This window comes from Triplophysa dalaica, chromosome 7, assembly GCF_015846415.1.
Source record: "Triplophysa dalaica isolate WHDGS20190420 chromosome 7, ASM1584641v1, whole genome shotgun sequence".
Classification (NCBI taxonomy): Eukaryota; Metazoa; Chordata; class Actinopteri; order Cypriniformes; family Nemacheilidae; genus Triplophysa; species Triplophysa dalaica.
Window position 1 is genome coordinate 4,097,780 of NC_079548.1, and position 19,386 is coordinate 4,117,165.

Below are 19,386 nucleotides of genomic sequence, written 5' to 3' on the forward strand. Positions count from 1 at the left end.
CTGATTAAGTGCGGGTGGGTCGCGGGTGTATGATATCATATACAATATTAACAATTTTAAAAAAAAAATACGAATATGTTTTAAATGCATTTTTAATCAGCCGCTAATTTGCAGTAATTTAAAAGAAATGAGCCCTAGATGACGGAAAGAAAGGTAGGAAAGAAAAGTACCGTGTGGGAGCGTTTTAGCGAAGTGGTTTAACAAGGATGAATCCAGGGCTGGGTATGTTATGCAACGACTGTGAGGCAGTGTATGTATATGAACGCAATAAGGCTGGTACCTTTTATATGGTACATCATGTGTGTGCTAAATCGAAAGATTAGATTTAAGCATTTACAGACAAAGACAGTGCTAAAAAATTTACTGAGTAATTAAAGTGACGATCGTATCCGGGTCAGGTGCGGATATCTATTTCAGAGAAAATTATACGTGCGGGCGGGTGGATAATTTATTTGAAGCAGCGGATGCGGGTGACAGCTTATCTGCGCATCTCTGGGTGTAACCCTAACCTGGTATCAAAAGAGAAATAATAATTTACTTAACCTGGTGTTTGTAACGTGATTTGGCTTAAAAAAAATATTCAAATACCATGAATTGTCAGAGTCTCTATCTCGTAACACACAACTAGATTCGTTACATGGCTGGCCGAACTATGGAGTGACTTAGCTGTTTTTTATTAGCCCTTTATTATATGTAAACAGGCTATTTGCAATTGAGGTAATCTTTTGAGTACCACGACCAGATAAATAGCTTAAGCATTTCAAAGTTAGCTTAATATTTAAACACTGGTGGTGGCTGCCAGGACACCCGTCTGGCTCCGCCACTGCTTTCAGTGTTGCCAGGTACGCGGTTTTCCCGCACAATTGGGCTATTTTGAGAATGCAATTGCGGGAAAAATTATGGAGCCGCGGGTTGCGGATTTTTGGGCTACTTTCATAATGTTGCGCGGCCGCCAAAATGTTTATTTATATTCTAAGGATAAATCCTAATTGATGAGTTGCTTAATGTATATTCACACTCCGAATAAATACCTGCCAACTCTAGGACCGGCCCGGTCTTAAATGTGTGGGGAACGAGTCTGACAGGCAGGCTACAGTACATGGAGGGACGCGGGAGCTCAGCTCAACCAAAGAGGAAAACTTAGCGGTGGTATTAGACACAGTACATCCGAATTATGTTTTAACCAATGTTTCATCAGGTGAATGTCACGTTGCACAATGATAGAAATCACTCGTGAGTGTTCAACACTTGATTCTTCCGGCTGCCAAATATCACGTTTGATCAGCGCTATGCGTAGTCTAGAACAACTAAATCATTGAAGTGCTTGTACAGATTATACATTATGCAATAAATGTATCCATGTTTATTTCTTAACCAAGTTTCTGCATGTCTTACGAAGAAAAAACATGTTTCTCGTCCATTTACGTGCACGTGGGATATTTTTAAAGGGACACTCCACCCAAAAATGAATATTCTGTTATGAAACTAGTTGTTTCTAAACCTGTATAAATGTATTTGATCGGTTGAAAACAACGATATTTGCTAGAATGTTAGCTGCTGAAAATTATTTGGCATCATTGACTACCATACCATAGTAGTCAAACGTGACCCAGAATTGTTTGCTTTACTAAATATCCCAAAACTTATTTTGTGTTCAACAGAACAAAAACAATATATACAATACATAGGAAACCATTCAGATAAAAAATATGGCAATAGAAACGTCTTTAGGCAGTTGTAAACTTTGATTTGACAGAGGGAAAAAATTGGGCTAGTTTTATTCCTTTTCGGCGGGTTTTGAGGGGTTATTGGGCTGGAAATATTTCTTGGACCTGGCAACCCTGACTGCTTTAACCCCGTCACACCTTGTTGTTCTGTTACTTTTGTCCCAACTGATTGGAGTCGAAAGTAGGCCTATAGGCCAACAATGTGCAATTTATCTTTAAAGTCGTTCTTCATTTGTACTAAATACCACCTAGTATAGACAGACTTGATAGATAAAACCATGCATTAAATTGTCCTTTGGCCCCTGCTCTCCCTCAAAAGATGATGAACTGGAATGAGTTACGTAAGCATCCTTCCAAAGACCAAGATTACCCACCAATACATTATATCATATAGTATAATATATATTGTTACTTACGTTTCTCTTGTTCTCTTGTTCTCGAGTAGTTTCCGTCTATTTTAAAGACAGTGACAGAATAGAAGATATGCGTCGATTAATGCAAACATTTGATCCTACCAAAACCTTTACTTCTAGTTTTTCAGAAAGTGTGGAGAGATACACAACTTCAAAAACTAAACGAAATGTACTTTTACAACATCAACAAAATATGATGGATTAATAAACTGAGCTATTACCGGAAATCTAAAACTTACCAACATTGAACGCCATTTTACCCACGCACTTGAAATCGAAAATAAGAGGAAACTGTATCTGCGTAACAGTTCCCCGTCACTTGCGGTCTTTGGACTTGACTATTTTCATGACGTATTTCATGACGTATTTCTAAAAAAATGACACAGATATTTACTTACAAATATTTTGTCTAGCACTGTTACCTTATTTTTTTAAAGTACTTTAAAGCATATTTTTAACGCAATATTCCACGAATAAGTCAAGGAAATAACCCGAATTATTAAAGCATGTCAAATGATAAACTTTAAAAAATAATTTGAGCATCGGGCTTATTTATCTTTTTTAACCCCAGTTTAACATTAAACTTGTTTATTGGCTTATATGTTTACAACAAAGATGTGACCCTGCAAAACACAACCAGTCTTAATGGGTCAATTTTTCGAAATTGTGATTTTCATATCATGTGAAAGCTGAAAAAATAAGATTTATATTGACGTTTGTTGTTAAAATAGAACGATACCAGTCTGAGATACAACCGTTTAAAACTCAGGAATCTGAGTGTGCAAAGAAAATCTAAATATTGAGAAAATTAATTTTGAAGTTGTTAATCAGATGCATTGTGAAAGACCACCCACTCACAAAAATAAGGCTATTATATAATGAATAAGAAATTTACAAAATATCTTCATGGAACAAGAAATTTACTTAATATCATAATGATTTTATCCATAAAAGAAAAATTTATCATTTAGCCCCATACAATGTATTTTTGTCTTTTACTAAAATTTTCCTGCTACTGAAGACTGGTTTTATAATCCAGGGTCACATATGATGTACAAATTAGCTGAGAGTTGACTCAGTACTAACATTAGCAGCATCACTGTTCAGAGTATGAAAAAATACACAGCTTCTGGGAAACTTAATTTTAAAGAGGTCTTGACATTGCCAGTGCCATGCTCTTACCACTGAGATACAGAAAAGCATCAGCAAACCTATCAAGTCACAACAGGAAGGTTCCATCATGCAAAGCAAATCCTCTTCAAAACCTTAAATCCAAACCTAAATCTGGATGGATATGGGAACAGAGGCGAAAATGTTATCGTGCTCAGATACTTTAAAAAACACTTTGACCTGTAACATATAGAAAATGAACACCAGTAATTACATTGTCTCAATTGTCACATATATGGACTTTAAACATTTGGACAAATTAACAAATTATCACTTTAATTAAAGTTTTATTAAATTAACTTATTAGTCTGTGTTATGCTTCATTCTTGTCTACAAATAATAAAAACTACAATTCTATCCAGTAGAACTGTGTCAATCATATCTTTATTGGGAGTGAGAAAATTTGGTGGATGTTAGAAATATAATGCAAAATAGAAAACACTTTACAATGAACTAAATATTTTAATATTTAGTAAATGTTGTTTGTTTAGAAAACATAATTGGAAAAGTGTAATATAAACAAATTAAGGAAATATACATGGATTACCTGAATTTTTTTTTGACATTGAAATTTTCAACATGATCAACATAAACAAGAAACACTTCACTGTCAGTTATGAAATTAAACAGTACACAAGAAAAGAAACATGTAATTAATGACAATGAGCATTCATCATTAAAACAGATATTCATTCATCTAATGACAATGCATCAAACACACCACACTCTGTCATGGTCAATACACAGGCGAGACCCAATTGCGGGGTGAACAAAAGGTTTTATTGGAGAGACAAAGTCAATAGCACAGTGAAAGTCCAAATCCTCAGGGCCTTATCACCGTGAGAAGAGGCAGACTTCCGGGTACTGGTAGATCGGTAGTAGAGGCGCACTTCAATTCCGTGCGAGACAGAATCCCGGTCACTGGCAGACGTGCAATAGATGCTCAGCTCAATCCCGTGCGTGGTTTCGAGAAACATGGAAGAGTAGTCCCGGGGCGTGTGGGGAATCCTAAGGAAAACACGGGGCGGGGAGACAGACGTAGGCACTGAACACGCGGTTAGCGGGTAGCCAGCCTCACGCTCGACAAAAAAACAACACACCCACGTGCAGAAGAAGTCCCGAACCGACCTGGGTCGTGACACACTCGCTGTCAAAATCTGATTCACAGTGATTGTTTTAAGATTTATTTGTCACAAACATTTTGTTTACATAATGCAGTGAATTATTAATCTGATATACTCCAAAGATTTAGCATAGAGAGGAAAATAGATTATATATGTCCAGGTACATCTAAAAAAATGAGAATATCATGAACAAGGTCAGTATGTTTTGTCACTCATTTCTGAAGGTGAAACCCATACATTATATAGATTCTTTACACATAGAGTTAAAATTTTCAAGCCTTTATTTCTTGAAGTTTAGATGAATATATTACAGATATTGAAACCCAAAATTCAGTCTCCGAACAACAGGTTGCTTTGATAGCGGCCTTCAGGTCATCTGCAGTGTTGGGTCTGGTGTCTCATCATAGATTCTCTCTGGGGTTCAAGTCAGGAGGGTTTGCTTGTCAATCGAGCACAAAGGGTCATTGAAGCAGCTTTTGGTAGCTTTGGCAGTGTGGACAGGTGTCAAGTCCTGCTGGAAAATGAAATCAGCATCTCCATAAAAATTGACAGGAGAGGAATCATGAAGTGCTGTAAATTTTCCTGGTACATGGTTGCGTTGACTGTGGACTTCATGAAATGGAAATGTGCATTTATGATAGTTTTATGAGTACAATGGTAAAGATCATGTCACTCATAATCTCCGCTCATGCTTGATTCGAAGGTACTTTATATTTCATGTTTTTCTGTACCATTCATATTTGATTTGATCAGATTTAAATATGCGTGTAATTATTAGCGCGAGGGCAACGTTACAGCTGTTATAAACCATAAAATACAGTATATCTGAATCGGGTGCATTTACAGGTGTTCGACCAGCAGATGTCCTCCACGAGCTTCGAGGGAACACATTTTGACCACTACGAATAAAACTACGTATATAAAAACGTAACTATCTATACGTACATACTTACAGAACACACTCAGTTAATTTGACACAAGCAAAGGCTGAATTTTGACTGCCGGTCATCTTGCGCAGGCATGTATTTAGCCGCCCGTTGACGTCATCGGGCCGCGCCGGCGAGGTCCTTTCGCTCACAGTACGACTGTCACGCCTCAGTTTCCATCATCTATAGGTCAAAGCAGCAATGATTCGCTCAGTATCTTTACTCAAATACTCTTTAAATCTTTCTCAGCGGGCTCATGTCAGGCTGTTATCATCCAGCAGAGGGATAACAAACAGAATAGTGCCCGCGACGTTCACTGGAGGTACATGTTTTAAACGTTTTGTTTATAAATTAATTGTGTAACATGTGTATTCAAGTCACCAGAATAAACCAGCTTTGGGGAAACAGGGATTTTAGTTTGAAAACATGAATTTGACAGATCATAGTGTGTTATTCATACAAATTTGCACACATGATTTGTGTTGAGTTGGAGTTTATTGCAAAGTTGAAAAATACTGTAGTATTGGTATGTAGTTTCGCAAACTGTAGTTATATATATAGTATATATATATATAGTTTATAATATAGTGCTATAGTATACACTTTGTTGATGTACACTACAATATTCTGTACTATTAACAATGTTGAGTTGACCACTATAGTGTCATTTAGTATCTATGAAGTATACAAAAGTTATTTTTTCATGTGGGAGTAAATAACTGTGTTGTTTATTACATACATACTATAGATCCAATCTTACGTAAAGAGTGTTAAACATCCATAACCAACCTAACACAAACCCATTATCAAACCCAAAAGATCTATAAAGAATCAGTGCTGATAGTAATTCTGTTATTTTTAAACAGCTGACACCAATGGCAGACATCAGCAGCATTACGGCAGACCGGTCAGAGTCTGGAGCTCAAGCTGTACCGGTGCCCGTGTGCTTCACCGCCGCACATACAGCACTCAACAAGTAGAACCTGCAGAAGAAGAGCAGCTCCACAGCATCATCAGTGACACAGAGAGCATTCAAGGTACAAAAGATTTGACTGTATATATCAACTATATGTTGTTTTGAATAGTTCATCCAAAGAAGAAATTCTCTTATTGATGATTTACGTATGATGTAGTTATTGCGATGAACAGACGAACATATATTATAAATGGATCTATTTTATCAGGATCCTTCTCCAAACATGAGTTCCAAGCGGAGACGAAGAAACTGCTGGATATTGTGGCCAGGTCACTGTATTCTGAGAAGGAGGTAAAGAATATTAGAGAAACAAGGCATTCATCTCAGTTCTGTGAGCGTCTGAATCTTGATGATGTTTGCACTGTTAGGTGTTCATCAGAGAGCTCATCTCGAACGGCAGTGATGCGCTGGAGAAACTGCGGCACCGGATGATGACATCAGGTGGTGACGCAGCAACGATGGAGATCCACCTGCAGACAGACGCAACCAAAGGAACCTTCACCATCCAGGTCTCGTGCACCAATGAAACACCTTGATCAAAAAACACAGCATGTTTGAGACCGCCTAGGATACCAGATGATGCATTAATACAAACAAATCAAATGATAACACAACTTTCCATATGAATTGAATTTCAAATATTTTGATTCTATTATTTATGGTTTTGTATCCATACAATAGAAGTGAATGGGGATCGGTGCTGTTGGTTACCAACTTTGTTCAAAATATCTTCTTTTGTTTTCTGCGGAAGAAATAAAGGATTGAAATGAAATGAGAATTTTCATTTTTGGCTGTCATCGACTCTTTTTTCCAAGCCAATAATTTAGTTATTCATTCACCTTCGGCTTTACAACTTGTCAGACTGCTTCCATTCACACACGGCAACATTACACACTGCATGACATGTAGTTTACACGATCTCGTAATTGATACTCTTTTAAGTCATTAGTTTATATAATTGTGTTTATATGAGAATATTTAATTTGACTATGAGTTGATTTTATCGCAGAATATCTTAAACATTTCTTTGTCTTTTTTTCTCATATGTCTAGGATACAGGTATTGGGATGAGTAATGAAGAGCTGGTTTCTAATCTGGGCACCATCGCTCGGTCTGGATCGAAGGTGCGTCTCATTGAACCGTGACTGATTCCACCAATGAGATTCGAGCACCTGGACATGATTTCTTGTTTTGACTTTCTGCATCTCTCAGGCGTTTCTTGAAGAACTTCAGAATCAAGCGGAGGCCAGCAGCTCCATCATTGGTCAGTTTGGTGTGGGTTTCTACTCCGCCTTCATGGTGGCTGATAAGGTGGACGTTTACTCTCGATCTGCTGAACCAGACGCTCCCGGATACAAGTGGTCCTCAGATGGGTGAGCAGAGTGAGAACAGCTGTAATGGAAAACCAGATCTGATTTGTTTTAAATAAAAAAACGTGCCTGTATTGGGTTTTGTGCGTCTGCAGTTCTGGATTATTTGAGATCGCTGAAGCTTCAGGTGTGCGTCAGGGCACTAAGATCGTGCTCTACCTTAAAGACGACTGTAAGGAGTTCTCGTCCGAGGACCGCGTCAAAGGTTTGACACACGCCGACGACATCAGCTCGGACATATTTTCTTGAAGAAGAAGACAATTCAAACGACTCCTGTCTGTGTTTTTATTTCCAGAGGTTGTGACCAAGTACAGCAACTTTGTCAGCTTTCCGATCTTCCTGAACGGACGACGGCTGAACACACTTCAGGTATGAGAAGTCTAACGATAAATGACCTCTGACCTCTCTCGAGCATGGATCGTCCTGACCTCTCTCTCTCTTCACAGGCGCTGTGGATGATGGAGCCCAAAGACATCAGCGAGTGGCAGCATGAGGAGTTTTATCGGTACATCGCTCAAGCTCACGATAAACCGCGCTACATGCTGCACTACCGCGCCGACGCTCCACTCAACATCCGCAGCATCTTCTACGTGCCGGAGATGGTGAGTGTGTTGGGACAGACGGACACAATGAATTCTGTGTGAGTTTGTAGCATGTCTGACGGGTTTGCATGTGAGAGCAGAAGCCGTCAATGTTTGACGTGAGTCGTGAAATGGGATCCAGCGTGGCTCTGTACAGCCGGAAGGTTCTGATCCAGACCAAAGCCTCAGATATTCTTCCCAAGTGGCTTCGCTTCTTGCGAGGTGAGCAGAACATCCAGCCAAGACACAATTCATTGAACACATTCTTGTCATTCAGGAAGAGACACTGACGATTTCTTTGCAATGCAATCCTGTATCGCGATAAAGCATCATGATGTCATTTTGTGTGGGCAGGTGTCGTAGACAGCGAAGATATTCCTTTAAACCTCAGTCGAGAGCTGCTTCAGGAAAGTGCTCTGATCAGGTACAAACCCTGTGTGATACATCTCCTCACACCATCCGTTTCATGCCTCCGAGAGTAACACTCATGTCATCGCTTTCAGGAAACTGAGAGATGTTTTACAGCAGCGGATCATTCGCTTCTTCTTAGATCAGAGCAAGAAAGATCCGGAGAAGTACGCCCGGTTCTACGATGACTACAGCCTCTTTATGCGTGAGGGCATCGTGACCACAGCCGAGCAGAGCGTCAAGGTACGTGCGGTCTTCTTTTCTCTTCTATAATATATGTTTCTGTGTTTCTTGGTTTGTAAATGGATGGTGTTGTGATGTGGCAGGAGGACATCGGCAAGCTGTTGCGCTTCGAGTCATCCGCTCTTCCCGCCGGACAGCAGACCAGTCTGATGGAGTACGGCTCTCGCATGAAGGCCGGATCCAGGAATATTTATTACCTGTGCGCGCCGAACCGCCACCTGGCCGAACACTCGCCGTACTTCGAGGCCATGAAACAAAAAGACATGGAGGTGAAAACACACGAACACTAAACAAGTTATTTAGAAAAATGTCTTCAGTGTTTGGTTATCAATAACCTTCAAAATATCTTCTTTTGTGTCCTGCAGAACGACACATTTGTTTTGCGTAAACCATGTCTTTAAATGGTCTAGTCCCGGTTTGTTCTTATAACCTCAATAATAGTGTTAGTGAAACTGAATTCTGGGTAACCAGACTAGGAGTCAAAGTGAGCCGTTGCTGTGGCTGTTTTGTGACGGTCTGGTTCTTCCGGCAGGTTCTGTTCTGCTTCGAGCAGTTTGATGAGCTGACGCTGCTTCACCTCCGAGAGTTTGACCGGAAGAAGCTCATCTCCGTGGAGACCGACATCGTGGTAGATCATTACAAAGAAGATAAGTTTCAAGACAGCAAAGCTGGTAAGTTATCAGAACAGTTGAAAATCTCGACTCGTGCCGTGTGTTGAGACCCCGGTGATGATGTCATTATGTTGTGCAGAATCTGAGAGGCTGACGGAACAGCAGGCCGAAGATCTGATGGCGTGGATGAGAAACTCACTCGGACAGAAAGTCACCAACATCAAGGTCACCACATTGAAACACGCTGCATTTATCAGTGAAAGCCTCAGCGTTCACTACATTAATAAACATTTGAGAAAACTGATGCTTTCATTGGCCCGTGCGTGTTTGGTAAATAATGTGTGGTACGTTTGTTCCTGTAGGTGACCCCGCGTCTAGACACACACCCGGCCATGATCACAGTGCTGGAGATGGGAGCCGCACGACACTTCCTGCGCACGCAGCAGCTCGCACGCAGCTCGGAGGAGAGAGCGCAGATCCTGCAGCCCACGCTGGAGATCAACACCGGGTACACGCTCCCATAACCTAAAGATAATAGATTCAATACATGACAAAAACTCAACTACAATGTTTATTGGGTGACACGTTCCAGAAAGGTTAACGGTAGTTAATGCATAAGCTAGCATTATCTTTATTTTAATATTAACTAAAACATTTTTTAAAACAAATGTATCTGTTAAAATGGATTAATGCACAATGTATTGCTTTTATAAAACGAACAATTGCATTGGCGTTAACTAACATTAACAAAACATCAATGATTTACAGACACGACCTCATCAAGAAACTCGACGCTTTGAGAGACTCAAACTCTGAACTCGCTCAGATGGTTCTTGACCAGGTGAGAAACACGTGACTTCCGCTTTATTTCCTGTATGATTTAGATATTTAACTGTGGTTTGTGCATGAGTTTCATTGGGTTAAATACATTGTTTTTTCATACAAGATTTACGACAACGCCATGATCGCCGCTGGGCTGAATGAAGACCCCCGTCCGATGATTTCTCGTCTGAATAAACTGCTCACACAAGCTCTGGATAAACATTGAAGCTCACGCTGTATCTCACCCCACTGGACTCAGTTTTACTATCATTGGAGCTGTACACGGCTCTGCCTCACCACCTCACGCCCTCAACTCAAGATAAAGTTATCTATATAAAGACTTGAGAATCTGTGACATCTGTGGGTTTGGTGGGAGTCACAGTTTATCAGCTGTAAAGAGACCATTTTTTCATTTGTCTGTCTGTTGTCATTGTGAAGAAACTGAATGGAGAAGAATCTGCTGAAAATTGAACTTTGTGAGATGAGGATAATGTGTTGTACTAGGTATTAACTGTCCATCATTTAAATGTTTTGTCCAGACGTTGTCTGTTGTTTCAACACATAAATTAATGATACTGTAGTAAATTTAAGGAGTGATTAGATCTCAAATACATAACATTAAAGGTCTACACATTTTTCTTAGCCTGTTTGAATGTTTTATTTCCCACTTTTATTTATGTTGGTCTTTCTGGACCTAAAGAGCATTTTGACAGAACATTTCACTACATTTAATAGGACGTGCTTTTTTGTAGTTTTGTGAATACACATAAATGTTCATGTGTTTGGACGTGGACAAATATAATGCGATTCCCTGTATCTAGTTTGTGCTAAAGTGTAAGTAAAGATGAAGAGGGCAAAATTAAAGTGAACTAAAACCCCCAAGGGCCTGTTTCCTGGAAAGGGATTAGTTTAGGTCAGGACTAGGCCTTAGTTAAATTAAGATATTTAAGTTGTTTTTAAAAATGTTAGGGTGTGCATCTTGTGACGACACAATCGCATTGATATACTTTAAGATATGTCAGCAAAAGTTCTTCAAGACACTTCTAACATTTAAGTTAGTCTGAGACTAGCTTAAGCCCTGTCTGGGAAACCACCCCTATATTACAAATTTAAACCAAAGATGTCGTTGACAAAACTCCTGTTATAGTTATTAATCATTGGCGTTTAGCCTTATGTATATAATCATATGAAGTGGACATGTCTTTAGATGCTGGAAATTTGTATCGGTACGTTTTATCCCCAGGAATGCAAATATGACATATGAGGTCATAAAAGATAATACATATATTTATAATTATGTACAATAATACATTTAAAACATTTTTTTAAATAATGTAGACTAGCATGTAAGACATTAAAAACTTTTACAAGTTGTTTCATATCTACTGCACATGTGTGTGGGCTATGATGCTTATAAATCCACTTATACCGATCATCATTAAGAACTGGACCTATCCTTCTTATATATAATAAAGTTTTCATGAACTGATAGGGAATCTATATTTTATACATTTCTTATCAAGCTTGTGAAATGCAGAAACATAGATGTAGTGCTTCATTCAATACGTGACAAAATGAGTGCTTGTAGTTTCGTGATTCAGACAGAAGGGGGCGCAGTGAAGCCAGCGGTAAACGCATACTGCGATACTTCATTTCCTCTACATTGCACTGATTTTACATTTAAATTAGGTTTAAAATCCGCTTTCATAAAACATTCTAATTTTATTCTCCCTAACACAAAACAATTCATATTAAAAAAAAATTGAAGAAAAGCTTAAGAACCAGTGACATGTTGGTACATTATCTGACAAACAACTCAGATGGACATTGACTTTCAAAATAAAAACGTGGAAATAAGCAGGATTCTGGATTAGAGTCGAAATACTTCATCTTTAGTCCCAAAGTTTATTGCAGCTCGATAAGAGTTAAATAACTAATGAAACGTTCCCCTTTTTAAAATAGGCTACGTCATCCTTTTGAAAAAAAGAGCATATGCTGATTTGATGTTTTGATGCTGGTTTGTGCTGGTTTAAGCTGGTCCTTAGCTGGTAAAACCAGCATCAAAACATATCTAAACCAGCATATGCTGATTTTAGTGTGAATTAGTACCATACATGAAATCTCACAGAAAAAATGTAAGCGGTATTTCTAAAACATTTGTAAGCCTCCCTGTCACTTGTCACAGTCATTTGACTGCAGAGGAATCCTGGATTAAAATAATCATTGACCTAAGAAACATCTAGACATTAATTATCCTCAAGTAATAAAATAAGGGCTACTCATCCAACCTTTATAAAATTTAGAAACATCAAAAACTTAGAAGACAAAAAGTGAGGACTGAAGTCCAATGATGTAAAATGGGCAGGGGAGTGTTTGTGCTAAGGAAAGTGTCCCAAGTTTTTGTTGGAACCCCCAATACTGTCAACATATTTGTGACAAGTATACTTCCAGAGTCCAGCAAAACCAAAACATGCATCCTAGGGTTGCAGTCACAACCCTGTTGAAAAGAACATCATATGCTGGGTTAGGTGTGTTTTGATGCTGGTTTGACCATCTTAAACCAGCTAGCTCATGACCAGTTTAAACCAGTTAAGGACCAGTACATGACCAGCATCAACACATACCAAACAAGCATATGTTGGACTAGGTATGTTTTGATGCGGATATGATCATCTTAAACGAGAGAAGGACCAGCACACGGCCAGTTTAAACCAACATCAAAACATACCAAATCAGCATTTGCTGGGTTAGGTATGTTTTTATGCTGGTTTAAGCTGGTCCTAAACATGTGCTGGTCCTAAGATTAAACCACCTAAGGACCATCTTAAACCAGCATCGATACATACTAAACCAGCATATGCTGTATTTTTCAACAGAACAGGGTCTAAATTTGACCTAAGGCCAGTATGTCAGAGTATTTTGCATCGGATCAAATCATGTCTAGCACAACGACGAAGAATCCCGCACCCTTTACCAAAAAACTCCAATATCCTGCCATTAAATTTTCCACTGAGTTTTATAGATGTCAATGAGAGTCAAAATCTCTGAGTGCATTTTTATTACTTGTGGGGAAATCACTAATGCTTCAAACTATTTGTGTTTTAACAAGAGAACGACTTTTAAAGAATGATTTTAAGTTTTGCACAATGACTGCTTTATTCCGTTGCGTTAACCGTAACCCGGACGAATCTTTGCTTGGCTGTATGACATTTTAATGCACAAGTACTAAAAACAAGGAGACATTGTGTCTGTTGCACACAGTTTATTTAACAATATGGTATATAAGTACGAAACAAGTTCTTAACCAGTTTATACAGCGATCTCAATCTTTTTTCCTTTTATTTACAGTGTCATCGAGCTGCATGATTTACATTAAAGAATCGTTCACCTTCAATTCAAGTTTCATGGAGAAAAAAAAGAGGTCGACTGAAGAACTCTTTGAAGAAATCAGCAGTCAGACGAAACTCCGGCCTCATAAGCGAGGCAGAGGGGGACATCATTGATGTTTCAGAGATCAAACAAGAAAACAGTAAGAATTTTCCTACATCTTAAGCAACAACTACTGAATTCAGGCCAATAAATTAACGCATTTGGGCACCTTGAAAAATAAGAGCAACTTTTCACCGTTTGCTCGTGTTCGTGTGTGTGCAGTAGCCAAGGCTCCTTTCTGTACAAATGAATACAGGTCCTCTGTACAAACTCCACAGTCTGGAGTGAAAAAGGCTGCGCGCGTCCTTTTCCAAACCTGGTAAATGTGAATACAGACGGGAATGAGGATTTATCCAAATTCCACACCAAATATCTTACAGTCCCGAAATAGCACACACACACACAGAAAAGAAAATGCATTTCAGTTTGCAAACATCCAAAACGAAAGTCTTCAATAATAAAATCGAATATTTTGCCTTGAGAAATTTCATTAAAAAGTCCATAACACCCCTGCCCGAGAACAAAAAACAAAACAAATTAAAAACGTAACACATGGACCAGGTCTGAATTACAGCCGGTCGGACCAACCCTTCTCAAAAACCTCCTTTGTGATTCTGCTCTTGAAACAGTAATTTGAATCCCTCCAACAGAGGAAAAAGCAGTCCACTGGTTGTGTAAACCTATTACAGTCCGTTGCTTTGTCGTATTCTGACGACTTTTCAAAATTCAATACAACGTGCACCGTTGTCCTTTAGAACGTCTCTTAATGCTACAATCCCTCGACAAACTTCTCTAACGTGTCTCCCGTGGTGTCCCCGGCCATACTCAAGTCGTTAGTCAGTCCTCCACGGTTTGGCGTGTTCAGCTGAGGAAGCATTGCATTCTGCTCGGGTGTGCACAGGTGAGCCTGGTCCATGGGTCCCGGCATGGGTCCCCCGAGACTCGGGTGAGAGGAGCCGGAGTGCATGGCAGCGTGCTGCGGCGAGGGATGAGGCTGCATGCGTGGGGACGGGCTGGAATGTGGTTGTTGGGAGGGGGGACGGGGCGATTGCACGGGGGCGGGTGACCTCACCTGGTTGCCCAGAGTGTTGGCCATGGCCTGCTGCTGTCCTGCAAGCATGTGAGGTCGCGGGCTCATTGAAGCGGCCTGTGCCGGCGAACCCATCTGCTGCTTCAGCATCTGCTGCTGCTGCTGTTGTTGTTGATGTTGGAGAAGGCGTTGTTGAAGGAGACTTTGCTGGGCTTCCATGCTCATACCAGACTGGCCCATTTGAGCCATGGGTGTCATCTGACCCATGGACCCGGCACCTCCCTGCATGGCCATCTGCTGCTGCATCCGGATTTGTGAGTAACTACCCGCGCCTTGGGGTTGCGGGAATCTTTGTCCAGGCTGCATGGCTCCAGGTTGCTGTTGCTGCTGCTGTTGTTGTTGTTGCATTTGACGCAAGAGCTGGCGACGGAACATCTGCTGCTGGTTTCCATTGTGTGCCGGGTTCATCATTTGTCCCTGCGGGCCGAGGGCCGCCATGGCCTGCGTAGCGACCTGTTGAGGTTGCTGAGGGGCCATACCAGGTCTCTGCACAGCACCAGCCTGCATGACTGCCATGTTCTGCATTCCTGGCTGGGCTGCGAGCATGGCCTGTGGATTCTGCTGCTGTTGCGGCTGGTTGGACTGATACTTTGCCGTCCGCTGTTTAATAAACGCAGCCATTAGATGGGGATTGGACTTGAGGATATTAAGCACTTGCTGCTGCTGCTGAGGGGAACTTGGCGATTTCAAGGTGCGCAGCAGATCTTGTAACGCTCCCGGGGCGATACTGCTGGCCACTCCTCTTTGTTGCAGGCCCTGCTGCTGAGGGGCCTGTGGTGGCGCTTGCTGGGGAGGCATGACGCTTTGCATCTGCCGTGGCTGCTGCTGCTGCTGCTGCATCAAAGCGCGCTGCATCAGCTGGGCTTGCTGCGGCGTCTGCATTACCTGAGGCTGCTGCGGGGCCATGGCCATCTGCTGAGGGGGAACTTGCTGCGGCGGAGGCGCCTGCGGATTCTGCATGACTCCTGGCATCCCCTGTCCCCATTGGCCAGGCTGCATGTTCTGAACCATCTGAGGACCACGGGGACCCATCATCTGCATTGGATTCATCATGCGAGCTTGGTTCATCGGCATGCCGTTCATATTCATTCTGTGGTCTGGCTGCTGCTGTTGTTGTAGCTGCTTGTTTTTGTTCATCATCTCCATTTGATTGACCTTCATTGCAGCATGTTGCTGTGGAGAGGGCTGCGGCTGTTGTTGGGGAGGCATAGGCAGAGGAGACTGTTGCTGGGGCAAAGGTGAGGACTGTGGTCCTGATTTTCCCTGGGAGCCAGGCGTAGGAGGTTGGCTGGGGAAGCCCTTAACCATTCCGGCCACGTTCTGATGCGGCTGCTGGGGCTGGTTGGCTAATGTTGGCGGGGCCTGAGGGGTGTTAGGTTGCGGCAGCTGTTGAGAGTTGGGTGTCCCCGGACCTCCTGAGGTAGTTGGGGAGGGCAGACTCTGAGGCATTCCTCTGCCCTGCATGAGTGCCATGCGCCGCCGCATCATCTGCGCCTGCTGCAAGCGCTGCTGAATCTGCTGCTGTCGCAGCTTGTGCTTGATATTGAGACAGAAGGGCACCGGGCACTTGTTCTCCTGGCAGTGCTTGGCGTGGTAGCAGCACAAAGCGATGAGCTGCTTACAGACGGGGCAACCGCCGTTGGTCTTGCGCTTGCAGCCCTTGGTGTGCTGCACCACCCGCTTCATCTTCTGACAGGATGGCAGAGAGCAGTTGGCGTTGCGGCATTGACAGGCGTGTACCAGCGACTGGATGCAGCGTTGGATGCTGAGGCGACGACTTTCCTGCGGGCTCTTGTTGGCTTCGCTGCTCTGGTTGTTGCTGTCATCGTCCAGGCCCAAACCCCACTTGACCATTTGGTGCTCATGACCCTTGGCGTTGTAGCAGTTGATGCACAGATCAAAGTCCTGTAAAAAAACAGAAGTATTTTATAAAATACCCATAGTAAAGAATCAAATCGGAATCATTTGTTTTATTTTACAATCTATATAATAATCTTTATCTTGTTTAAAATAGGATTAGGAACAGTAACCTAACAGTACTGTCAAAGCCATAAAAACAGCACTGACCTCGCAGACGGTGCAATGCCAACGGGTCTCTACGTGGTGCTTGCACTCGTTGCAGGTATATACAAATCGGTCCTGGCCCTGATTGTGTAGCTCCACCAGCATGCACATTGTGCTCCATTTGCAGCGTCGTAAAGAACTAAACTCCCAGTGCTTGTCCCTGGCCAGCGTCAGGAAGGCGTCACGGCCATCCATCAAATCACAGGTCAGAAATGGGTCAGGATCCATGATCGGAGGCAGGGTGTTGACCGCTGGACCGGCATGCAGGTGGATCACAAAGAAGACCTGGATTTGATCAAGTAAAAAAAAAAGACATTTAGAAGTAAGCACAGGAGAAGAAATGGTATTCTCTCCAAAAATCAGTGAGTTCAGCCCAACCTCTTTGTGCTTCTCCATCGTTGCATAAAGCTTCTGGGACAAATCATTAGCTACATTCGGCATCCCAGGCTTCTTTTTGTTGGCGCGGCTCATGCTGCTCTTGTTCTTGTTGGTCTTTTTATTGTTCTTCTTTTTGCCGTTCTTGCTGTCGGCTTGAGCTCCCTGTGAAAATTTACGACATTATAAATGAATGCCTATAAACTACTACATCAATTTCATGTCCAGAGTTTGGCTTTCGGGCTAACCTCTGTCGTCTCAGTGGAGGCTGTGTTCTCCTCCTTTTTCCTCTCCTCCTCTTCTTGTTCCAGCTCCTTGATGCTCTCCTCTAGAACATTAGGCCAAAAATCACCCTCGAAGTAGGGAAGTTCGTTGGCACTTGTCAAGCGGTCCTCTGTGGCCTGCTTGAAAATGTCCTGTACAACACACAGTCGGGCATTTTGTGAGTGATATGATTGGAAGTCTAACGTAGGAATAAAAATCTGATCACTGCAAACCTACAAAAAGCTATTTGTTCAACAACACAATGAAATGGTGGACAATTGTACACATACCTTGTAGTCATTAATGATTCTTTCTGCAAAGGCCTTGTCCAGCATTTTGCGGTACCACTCTTGGAGTCTCTTGGGCTTGGGAATCTTCTGATCTGGAGGATGACAGTGGAAGATGTAGTCGTCTCCTTCACTTGGTGGGCAGGCCCATATGTGGCCAGTCACATACCTGTAGGTGAAAATCTCATCCATTAGTGCCATGATCAAAAATAACGTCACAATAAAGACTTCATGTCATTTCTACACCTTAGAATTGCAAAAATAATTTCTCCACAAACACTGATCATGTCTGCTATTTTAATGAAAACACATATTCATGCCTAAAACTAATGCCTTGTTTTTGTAACGTTAAAAAGAGCTTACTTAGGATTGGTTAAGCATGATCAAGGTGGTACAAAACTTACCCAAGTTTCCTGACATACTCCAGATAACCGATGAGGATTTCGTGGTAGACTGCAGTTCTTAACAACCGAGGCTTGAAGAAGTGAATACTGTCGAGATATGATATGTATACCCGCCTAGAAAGAGACAATGTGCAAATTAAGCTTTTTCAAGACGTAATTTATTGTTTACTTCCCAAGAAATTAGTATTTGTGCACAACACTACCTGGTGTTGGGAAAAGCACATTCGGATCCATACTCCTGGACATGCATGCCAAAGAAACATACATCCACTCCGTCAATCTCTTCGAATGCAAAAAGTGCTTTGGTTCTGTAGGGAAAGGTTTCTGACATCTCCCCTGAGTCAACAAACCTGCAGAGAAGTGATATGATCAACAATTCAATTGTCTCTACGTCTCCATCATTCATATATTACATTACTTTATATTCCTGAAAGTGACGGTACCTGGATTTCATTCCAGGTTTGACCTCTACGTTCTTTTCAGAGCTGGCCACCACCCGCACAAACACCTCTCCAGCTTCAGGGTGACTCTGCCTTTTCAAGTACTTGTTCACCCGGTCTTCAATGTACGAGCCCAACCGCGTGGTCTGCAACCCTGATCACACAAGCACACGCAGGTTTAGCTAACTCTGTGGCAGACAACTAAAAGTATGACCAACAACTCGGGCGTCACAGGTGCTTACTCTTGGCAGAAAACTTGTTCTCCTTCCGCGATTTTCCTGACTTTTTCAGACAGTTGTCACAGATGAAACTGTAATGGGGGAAAACAGCAGTTGTGAGGAGCATGTCACATCACTTGATCAACTGCAGGGAAATGGATGGATCTGTCGCTTACCCTGACGGCCAGATGACGTCATAATGCAGAACGCAAATCTGATGCATCTTCCTTCCGCAGTCTTTACATTCAACAAATCTGCAGAGAAGATACGTTTTAATCCTTTTTTCACATCACATGTAAACAGCATTTCCTATATGGTAATGACAAACACAAATCAATGACGTACGGTTCAGAATCCAACATGTCATTTTTCTTCTTCTCAAACTGCTCCTTGGATATCATACTGGGGAAAAAAGATACATGAATTTTTAAATACTGATATTAT

At 41.6% G+C, this 19,386-nt stretch overlaps 3 protein-coding genes across 6 annotated transcripts in view; 1 reads left to right on the plus strand and 2 right to left on the minus strand.

Annotated features, from left to right (window-relative positions):
• LOC130426049 (GTPase IMAP family member 8-like) overlaps window positions 1-2,450 on the minus strand; it is a 38,746-nt gene extending 36,296 nt beyond the window's left edge. The window contains exons 1-2 of one of the 2 annotated variants that reach the window (XM_056752564.1): window positions 2,380-2,450; window positions 2,144-2,179 (exon numbers count right to left, since the gene is read on the minus strand). In XM_056752564.1, the coding sequence (XP_056608542.1) occupies window positions 2,144-2,179; window positions 2,380-2,395 (52 nt within the window). In that variant the 5' untranslated portion in view covers window positions 2,396-2,450. The remainder of the gene's footprint in view (window positions 1-2,143; window positions 2,180-2,379) is intronic. The other variant, XM_056752567.1, reaches the window with a different exon arrangement.
• Window positions 2,451-5,500: 3,050 nt separating this feature from the next.
• Window positions 5,501-11,013, plus strand: LOC130426218 (heat shock protein 75 kDa, mitochondrial-like). The gene is made up of 18 exons (XM_056752867.1): window positions 5,501-5,682; window positions 6,227-6,397; window positions 6,545-6,627; window positions 6,705-6,845; window positions 7,389-7,460; window positions 7,549-7,709; window positions 7,802-7,911; window positions 8,002-8,075; window positions 8,153-8,308; window positions 8,389-8,509; window positions 8,642-8,711; window positions 8,791-8,938; window positions 9,022-9,207; window positions 9,471-9,609; window positions 9,689-9,774; window positions 9,912-10,057; window positions 10,318-10,390; window positions 10,496-11,013. Exons 1-18 carry the CDS (start codon window positions 5,562-5,564, stop codon window positions 10,595-10,597), a joined length of 2,160 nt encoding a protein of 719 aa, XP_056608845.1. The 5' UTR covers window positions 5,501-5,561; the 3' UTR covers window positions 10,598-11,013.
• A 2,316-nt stretch (window positions 11,014-13,329) lies between these two features.
• The window catches only part of LOC130425803 (CREB-binding protein-like), a 40,431-nt gene continuing 34,374 nt past the window's right edge, over window positions 13,330-19,386 (minus strand). For 2 of the 3 annotated variants that reach the window (XM_056752202.1, XM_056752201.1), the window contains exons 21-31: window positions 19,288-19,344; window positions 19,119-19,196; window positions 18,967-19,034; window positions 18,728-18,878; window positions 18,488-18,634; window positions 18,285-18,398; window positions 17,884-18,049; window positions 17,578-17,745; window positions 17,333-17,494; window positions 16,958-17,239; window positions 13,330-16,795 (exon numbers count right to left, since the gene is read on the minus strand). In XM_056752202.1, coding sequence (XP_056608180.1) covers window positions 14,570-16,795; window positions 16,958-17,239; window positions 17,333-17,494; window positions 17,578-17,745; window positions 17,884-18,049; window positions 18,285-18,398; window positions 18,488-18,634; window positions 18,728-18,878; window positions 18,967-19,034; window positions 19,119-19,196; window positions 19,288-19,344 — 3,619 coding nt within the window. In that variant the 3' untranslated portion in view covers window positions 13,330-14,569. The remainder of the gene's footprint in view (window positions 16,796-16,957; window positions 17,240-17,332; window positions 17,495-17,577; window positions 17,746-17,883; window positions 18,050-18,284; window positions 18,399-18,487; window positions 18,635-18,727; window positions 18,879-18,966; window positions 19,035-19,118; window positions 19,197-19,287; window positions 19,345-19,386) is intronic. The other variant, XM_056752205.1, reaches the window with a different exon arrangement.